Raw genomic sequence first — 8,774 nt, 5'->3', positions numbered from 1 at the left:
CCTGCCGGAGAATGTTCTCCAAGTGCATTTAGCAGTCATGCCCCCCTCCCGCCCCATTTCCTTCCTCTCTCCTACTAACTGGACCCAAGTCTCACACAACCTCCCATTGAGGGACACCCTTAAGATGGGTGTTTTTCTAGGGGACACCTAGGGAGCAGGGAGCTAGGTGACTCAGGGGGTGCAACTAAGGCCTTTCCATATTTTTTTTTTTTTGCGTGAAGAAAGTAGATTTAGGGGTGGGGGTGATGAGTGGTTTTGTTTCTGCAAACGGGGCAGTGGGGTCAGGTCTCTAGATGAACAGAGGGTAGAAATTGGGCTTATCCTGGACCCACCTGCAGCCTCCCCCCTTTCCAGGGCACCGAGTAGGACCCAGAAAAAGGCTGCAGGAGGGGCGCCAGATTGGGCAGCATGACGTCCAAAGACACATAAAAATAGCCATAGAGACCCATCCCAAACGGCGCCGAGTCTTCCTCCCCAGAACGGGCGCGAGTGGAAACATTTCCAATTACGGCCTGAGACGTGGCAAAGATGCCGTCCTCTATTTTGAGGCCTGAAGATTGACCCTTTCTGAATTGGAACGTTCTTAGCGCTTCCGAGGTAAGCGCGGCAATGGACTTGAGTCCTAAGTCGGGGTCTGACTCCAACGGAACACGTCAAGAGCATGAACAGGCCCTGCTGGAGGCCCCCAGCTCTGGACCAATTACCCAGAACCAGCACCCCCTCACCCCAGCAGTGCCCACAGACCTCTGCTGTGTTCTTGGAAAGTTGAGCTTACCCAGAGTCACAAAAATGAGTCCGCCTAAATGCAAGCTTTGGGGATTCCAGAGTGCACCCCCAAACCGAGATTCCCTTTAGAAAAGCGGCCAAGGCCAATGCCCCAATGTGCCCCCCAAGTCATTCCCCTGCGCCAGGGAGCATTTTCAGCTGCAACAGTACAAAAAACTGACGAAAAGTGGCCGCTGCTTGTAAAAAGCCTGGCCACGCTACCATCTCCACACCCCCTGTGCCCCTAGCCATGGGGTCCGTACCCCAAACACCCCATTAGCCCAGAAATAAGAGCAACCAGGACATGTCTCCAGGAGCAAACGAACCTTTAAGCTTTCTCATCTATAGGGTGAAACTCAAGGCAAAAACCAATGTCACTCGACAAGTCCCCTGGCTCAGAGAGCCCCCCCCCACCTCCCCGTGGTAGGGGGAAACACGCAGAAGGCTCCTTCCTGTCCCCATGTTGGCCCTGCAGGCGCTCCAGCCCCACATGCTCCTCCCAGCCACTCCAGCTGCTCACCAGCATTGATGAGGATCAGGCTTGGAGGTTCCCATCAGCTCCACTTGTGGTCCAGCCAGTGGAGGGGAGATGGCCCTGAGGGGAAGGAAAGGCACCCCCAAGGGGAACCCCTGGCTGTACCAGATGCTAGGGCCTGGAGCACAGCAGCCCCATCCACCTACAGGAGAGAGGGGATCAAGGGCCTTGCTCTGGGGAAGGAAGGAATCAGGGGATGAGCCCTGAGAATCTGGCCTGCTGGGCTGCTTAATTCCACCCCAACCTCTCTTAAGTCTGCGGAGTTCTGGGAAGTGGCAGGGAGCAACACCCAGGTTCCAAAAGTCAGAGGCTCCCTTTCCCCACTGTGGCTGGGGAGGTCTCTGCCCCCAAGGGGAACAGCCCCAGGCCATTAGCAAGACTGACCTTGACTTGGAATATGCTAGCTCCACCTTTCAAGGAAAGCCTGGACTCCCTTTACTTTTATATCTGGACACCCATTTGGGGGCCTATGCGTCTTCCCCAAGAAGTCTCTCTCCGTGTTTTCTTGGGGAAAGTCACGGCTGTGCAAGTTTCTCTTTCCCAAGGCTAGAGAGGAAACATTTCTTTTCTGGGCCTGCGATGGTGGTGGCGGTACAGAAATCGAGAAAGTGGCCTGTCTACATCAACATCACTTTATTGTACGGTCACCGTTAACTTAACTATAAATACTACAGTGGGGGGCCACACGGCCGGCCGGCCACCTTGGATTTCCGGGAGCCCAGGGCGGCCCCCAGCCCCAGGCGCAGACCCTCCAGGGCTTTGTACACTATTTACAGCATGTCCCGTTCCTCTTTTTCCGACCCCCTCCCGCAAGGCAGCGCGTGTGCAAGGAAGTAGCATCGTCCGTCTGTACAAGTCTCTCGGGTTAGGTGAGAGCGCGGCCCGCCGCGCCGTCAGCTGTCCGAGTCCAAATCGCTTTTACCTTCCTCTTCCCTCTTCTCGGCGGGTGACGCCTTGGACGACGGCGTCTTGTTCCACTTCTCGGCGTTCTCCGATTCCTCGGAGGACGATCGCTTCTGCCGCCTCCATTTGGCGCGGCGATTTTTAAACCAGACCTGTTGCACCGCGGACGAGAAAAACCCGTGAGGCTCGGAGGAACGCAACCCGCGGACCCCGGCAACCCCCGAGCGGGAAACTGGGCGAAATCGGGGCTCTCCGGGACCAGCGCGCGCGCTCGCGCAAGTCAACCCAAGGAGAGGGAACTCGCCCCGGTTCCCGCGATGCCCAGTTTCCATGCAAACTTCCTCGGCCTCTAGCGCGTTGGCGATGCGCTGGAGACCCGAAGCGCCTGCCACCCTCGCCCTCGCCCTGATCCTACTTGACCCGACAGCGTCCCACCCCCCAGGCGCGCCCCGAAGGCGCTCTGTGCGCCTACCTCCACCTTCTCCTCGCGGAGATGCACCTTCCGGGCCAGCTGCTCGCGGGTGCCCACGTCTGGGTACTTGGTCTCCTGGAAGAGGTTCTCGAGCGCTTCCAGCTGCTCGTCGGTGAAGATGGTGCGGTGCCGCCGCTTCCGCCGGCAGTGCAGCTGGTTGAGGAGCTGCAGCTCGGTACGCGACAGCGTGCCCACGTTCATGTAGGGCAGCATCTGGTGTGGCACCGGGGACACCAACACCGAGCCGGGGCCTTCGTAGCCTGCGACAGAACGGGGCGCAAGCTCAGTCGCCGCCCGTCCGGCCACCGCACGCGCCCGCGACCCACTCGACCTTCTTAAGAAACGCGACCAGGGCAAGGAGGGACAGTGGCGGGAACGGGGGTGTGTGCGTGTGCTCGAAAATGCGGCGCCACGTAGAAAGGGTGGAAACGTGCTGGGGGGGAGCTCCTCTCCACCCCCACCCAGGCCAGTTCGGGGGGGTTGGGGAGCCCTAAAGCCTCATCCTCTGCCTGCGTTGGCACCGAATTTCCTTTCCCCGATCACTCAAGTTTTAAGGCATGTGAGCAAAGCCGGGCGCCCCGATCGGGCAAAAGGAAAGGCGGCGATCGCGGCGCCAGGGGAGTGGGGAGGAGGCATCGGACGCGCAAAAAAGCAGAAAAGTTGGTTGGAAGTGAAGAAAGGAGGCGCGGGCGGCCGCCGAGGCCGGGACGAGCGCGCCCCCGGAGTCCTACCTGGAGGCGTCGGGACGCAGGAGCACTGCTGGGCGCCCAGCGGCGGCACTGCCCCGCAGCAGGCCGGGCCCACGGGCGCCGCCTGCACGTGCAGCTGCCCGTAGAAGTAGTTGTTGTAGCCCAGGCGCGAGCCGCCGACCGCGGCCGGGAGGCCTGCGCCGCCGGGGGCCACCGGGCGCGGGTAGAAGGCGCCGTAGTCCGAGGCGCCGCCGCCGCCGGCGCCGTAGAGCGAGTCCCCGTGCAGGGCCGGGAAGACAACCGGAGCCGCGGCGCTGGGCGCCACGGGCAGCCCCGAGTCCTTGCAGCGCGGCCGGGCGGCCAGGATGTTGTCGATGCTGAACATGCTGGCGGGCATCCCCGAGCCCCGCGCCGGGACGAGACCGGACGGGGGGGAGGAGGGGGTCGGCGGGGACGCGCCGGGGACACGAGCCTCCAAGTGACTGGCGGGGGCGTGGGGGGGTCCCCTCTTCTTCTCCTTCTCCTCCTCTTCCTCCTCCTCCTCCTGCCGCCGAACAAACCGAAAGAGAGCGCCGGGCCGACCGGCCGGCGGGCGCGCAGCCCCGCGCCCCTCCCCGCCCCCCGCGCGTCCGCCCGCCCGCTCGCTCGCCCTCCTCCCGCCCGCCCCGCGCTGAGTTCGCCGAACTCCAGCCGCGGGTAGGACGGAGTTTAGACTCGCTGAACCTCTAGTTGGTTTTATACCGAGTCGACGTCATCCTGGATTTAGTTCCTGGTAATATGCAGATGACAAACAGAACCAGATTTGGCCCTTGCTTTTTTTTTCCCCCCCTCGAGGTGGGGGTGGGGGGGTGGGGGTACTGGAGAGGAGCGGGAGGGGGAGAGGTGCCAGGGGGAGGGGGTTACGGGGGGTCTGCAACGGGATTGTGGATTGCAAATTAATGAAATTAACCTAATCTTTTCCCTGCTGCGGCCCCGCCGCGGGCCGACCCGAGCTGGGCGGGCGTCCTAATTGCTCCGGTTAATCTCATTAATTCCATTGTGCGCGGCTGTTAACAGCTCCCCGCGCCCCACCTCTCCACCCCCACCTTTTTTCTCAGATTGGGCACTATTATTGGGTGCGATTTCCTCTGCCTCTAGCTGAAACTCATTGTGGCCGATGTAACTGGTGGGGCGGGGGGGGGGGGGGGGGGGGAGGAAGAGAATCTCTTGCTCTTTTTTCCTTTCCCCCTTTCGGAATTTGTTTTTTTTTTCCTCAAAAATCTTAGGAACCGCCTGGTTACCTTCAAGTCGGACCGAAAATTCCCCTGTTCCTCCTGTTCCCATGCACTCAATCCCTGCCTAATTTCACCTCTACTTAGAAGTTTTTTTAAATTTATTTTTTAATCGCTATTTTTCTCCCAAATGGAATTGGGTCAACAACCTGCGCCCCCATTTCTTGCTTTGGGGGAGGGGGGAAAGAACACCCCAAAATCGTCAAGGCAAAAATAACTCGAGCGGTGCCTTGAATATATTTATTTATTTTGCAGTGACTTCGGGTCTGAAAATTGCCTTAGCAGTCGCTTAGGCCCCTGAACAGCTGAATCCACGTTCGACCCCTGTTTAAGATTGGCCACTTCCAGGAGCGTTCGGGAGCGATGCTTCCAGCTGTTTCTGGTGTGGGTGTGGACAGGTTGTCGGCGGTCGGTTTTCTTTTCTTTTTAAAAATCACTGTTTGGGGGAATGAAGTCTCTTCTGCCCCCAACACTGTGTTTGCTTTCACGCCAACTTTTTTTTTAAATGCAGTTTGGGGCGCCCCTAACCGCATCCTCCGAGCACGGGGTGACCTCTTCTTCCCTCCCCCTGGCGAGTCTGGGTCTCTCGGCCCCTGGGCTGCGCTCGGCGGGGCAGGCCCGAGCTGGGCTCCCCGGGGCCCCCCGCGGCCTGGTGGAAGCCGGGCTCTGCTCGCGGCAGGCGGCCGCGCTGATGTGCGGAATCCTCGGCGCGGCACGGCCGGCCCGAGCGGCTCACCGCGGCCCGCGGCGACCCAGCGCCCCGCGAGAAGGTAGGCGACGGCGCGCGCGGAACGGACTGTGCAGCCGCGGGTCGGCCCGCGGCCGGGAGTCGCGGCGCCGTCTGTTCTGGCCCCTGGGCCACTCCAGGGCGCGCGGCTGGGAAGCCGCCGGGCTCGGCCTCCGCGGGGTCGGCGTGGGAGCGCGCGGGGCCCTTCGAGTTTCCCCGATGGAGGCCGCCTTTTACGCACGCCCGTTTCTCGGGATTTCTCCCTGATTGATCGCTGGACGCACACCGCAGAGCTGTCTAAAGGAGCCGCCGTGGGGCTGGGAGTGAGGGCGGCCTCCTTGCCAGGGCTGGGGCGAAGGGGAAAGGCCACCGGCGGCGGCCGACCCCGGCGAGCCGGGTCGCGGTCCCGAGCGCGCGGCGGGGACAAGGCGGCCGGCGGCGCTTCTCCATCTCGGCCCGGCGGCCAGGACCGCCTGCGACCCGCTCTCCACCCGCTCGGGGCCCTGGAGCCCTGGAGCCCTGCTGCTCTGCCGTGCACGCTAAGCGGTGGGTAGCGGGAAGATTAGGCAGATGAAGATCTATTTGGGGGAGGATAGATTTCCACCCCTCCGCCCCTAAACAACAAAACCCGCTCCCAGAGGAAGATACGTGACCTTCCCGTCGCAAAAGGTCAAGTCCGAGGGAAAGTGGAGTCTCGCCTCGCCCACGAACCAGAGAGAGTTTTGGATTTGGTTTTTTTTGGCCTCCCCCTTTCTTCCTTAACTTTCCCCCACCTCTGTTTTCTGTGACTTAAAAAGCGACCAAATCCCGGAAAACACGTTCCGCGCGGATCATTCTCAGGTTTATTTCGTGGGCCCCCTGAAGCCCTTCACGGCGAGGCGGCGGCACGCGCGGGACCCGGTCACCCTTGCGTTCCTGGCTGCGCGCTCGCATCTTTTAAGAACGTTGCCGACGGAGCCTGGCGCCGTGGCAGGCGCGGCGGGTGAGCGGGGTGGCCTCTCCGTGGGTTTTTGCAAAGGCGCGCAGACCAGGATCGCCCGCAACGCCACGAGAGGAGTTTGTGTTTCTTAAAGCCTAAGACAATCTCCCCAGCTCACACACCCGGGGTGACTGCTTTCACCGGGAACACAGGGTTCTTTTAAATATCAGTTAGCAAATACCACCCCCCAGCCCCCGACTTGACCCCCAGTAGATTCCCTGAAGTGTGCCCTCCGGTCCCGCCCGTTTCCCGGCGCAAAGAGCACTTTGCAGAGAGTTGTCCCCTTCGTTCGCCTAGAAATTTGGACTCAGGCTCGGCATTTTTCTAGTTTTGTTGGAACAAAGGAGTGTGCTGGCCAGAGCGTCCTTTCCCCCCCACACCCCCCACCCTAAGGACAGCGTTCGGGTGTCAGCGGGGTATGCAAACTCCGAGCTCCAGCCCGGGGAATTTCCCAGTGCAAGCCCCCCAGGCCACCCCTCTCCGGTTCTTCGAGACAGCTCCCCGCGGGGTCTCTCCTTCCAGGGCGCCCGGCAATCTGCAGGCGCTGCGCTCAGCCGGCGGGGAGGCAGGAGCCGGGAACACAGAGGCAGCCCCGAGACCGCTCAGCGCCTCCTCCTAGGGCCGAAACCCACAAGTGCCCGCAATGAGCTCAGTCAGCGGCCAGGAGGAGCCGGGCGCAATTGGAATAACAAATGCAACGCACGCAAATTGCCCACCTCGAGTTGCTAAGCGATTGTTTGCCGGCCCCACGCACCGCGCAGCATGGGAGGCCCGCGAGCGGCCAGAGGTGGCCGGCGAGCGCTTGGGTCGGAAACGCTGTAAACACGGCGCTGATTTTCCCTATTATCACCCAAACACGATTTCACACAAAGCAATCACCACGCAGAAGTCTATGAAAATGTGTTTCGTTGAGGAGTCAGTCGCCCCGGTAATAGTTCTCATTTTTAAGATATTAAAGAATAGATCAGCGGATTCCACATGCATAAGGTATATTTGCTCTTCGGCCTCCGTCGGGCACCTCGGCACCGCGGTCAGCGCTAAATTTATTCATAGAGCATAGATTAAATTGCTTCTCTGATGGAAAACAAAATGCCAAAGTTTGGAGTGTTGTGTGTGTGTGTGTGTGTGTGTGTGTGTGTTCTTCAAACCCAGGTTATTTCCATCCTGGAGATAACTGTTGCCCCCACTATAGTCACACATTCAAAGGCTGTTTTTAAAAAATAACAATAATAAAGCTTCACAAGTGCCCCCAACTTCTTACATTTCATGTCAAGAACTTCCTTAATTTTTCCAGCGTCAAGCAGAGTGCACGATCAGACACATTGGGAGCTAGATGTGAAGGGCATGTACGAAAAAGCAACCCTGTCCTTTTCCCAGGTCCCGGAGCCCCTGGCAGGCAGGAAACGGGTCAGGGAAAGCCCAGTGAGTAGAAGGCTTCAGCATAGCACATAGGTTTTATTTGTTTTTTAAATTGTGTGTGGTGTGTGTGCGCGTGTGTGCGCGCGCGCGCGTGCACATGATGCTTGGGCTTTAAAAACCAAAATGCAATGTCACAAATGTAGTCTCAAATCGTGTTTTTGTACTCTCAGATGATGCTTCTCATTTTTGGATGGAAGTTTTCCCCTATGGGCTTGGGTCTCTGGGTAGGTAGAGCAGGGGGCAGGGGGCAGGGGGCACCTCAGCGGGGCAGGAGCAGCTGGAAGAGAGCTGGTTTCTGCAACAGCGGCTTGTGAGTTGAATTTTACCGGCGCAAAATTTTCCCTGCAGATGCAAGAAACCCAGAGGACGAAACAATCAAGGTGTTAGGAAAACTCAGCGAAATGCTGGGAGGAGAAAGAAGAGGGTGTCAAAAAATCAAGTGTTCCCAAGACACCAGGGAAAAAAAAATTCTTGCTCTGGCTTTCTAGGGTTGCAGAAATCCACTCTGCAGCCGAGCTATTTACAAAGTTTGTTTCAAAGTGACTGCACCGTTGCTTTTGCAAATCACAGAATGCAAAGGCCAATGATTTGTTCTTGGTGCAACTTTCTCTTGAAATGATTAGCAAAGTCAGTCATTTGAAAATTAGGGGGAATGCACAGATGGTTCCGAAGCCCAGCGCTAACCGATATCAGCTTCTAAAGTTTTCATTCATGTAAACCTCATTAATGAAGATCTTTTCTTTAAACGTCAAGGGGATTTGAAATTTAGAGTAAATTATGAAGCTTGTATGTCTAGCCAAGCCATGGGTCAAATGCATTTGTGAAAAACTGCTAAAAGAGCATATGGTTTTGAATTTTTCTACAATGACTAGTGTTTAAATAAATTGCTTGTACTGCTTAACTTCATGTGTAATTTTGACAGAAATTGGCCTATAGCCTTTTGATATGTAAACATTTCAGCCTTTTATGCGGTATAAAAAAGACACTTGCTTTTTAGGATCAACTCAGGCGGTC

At 58.1% G+C, this 8,774-nt stretch overlaps 1 protein-coding gene across 1 annotated transcript; it reads right to left on the bottom strand.

Moving 5' to 3' along the window:
• Positions 1-2,193: 2,193 nt before the first annotated feature.
• On the bottom strand, positions 2,194-3,761 carry GSC (goosecoid homeobox). The gene is made up of 3 exons (XM_056134368.1): positions 3,407-3,761; positions 2,676-2,935; positions 2,194-2,355 (listed from the first exon to the last, which is right to left on the bottom strand). The coding sequence occupies exons 1-3, from the start codon at positions 3,759-3,761 to the stop codon at positions 2,194-2,196; spliced, it is 777 nt and encodes a 258-aa protein (XP_055990343.1).
• Positions 3,762-8,774: the final 5,013 nt, after the last annotated feature.

Source organism: Sorex fumeus, unplaced genomic scaffold (assembly GCF_029834395.1).
Source record: "Sorex fumeus unplaced genomic scaffold, SorFum_2.1 ptg000098l, whole genome shotgun sequence".
Taxonomy (NCBI): Eukaryota; Metazoa; Chordata; class Mammalia; order Eulipotyphla; family Soricidae; genus Sorex; species Sorex fumeus.
The sequence above is the reverse complement of the archived record's forward strand: the minus strand, read 5'-3'. Positions and strand labels throughout refer to the sequence as shown.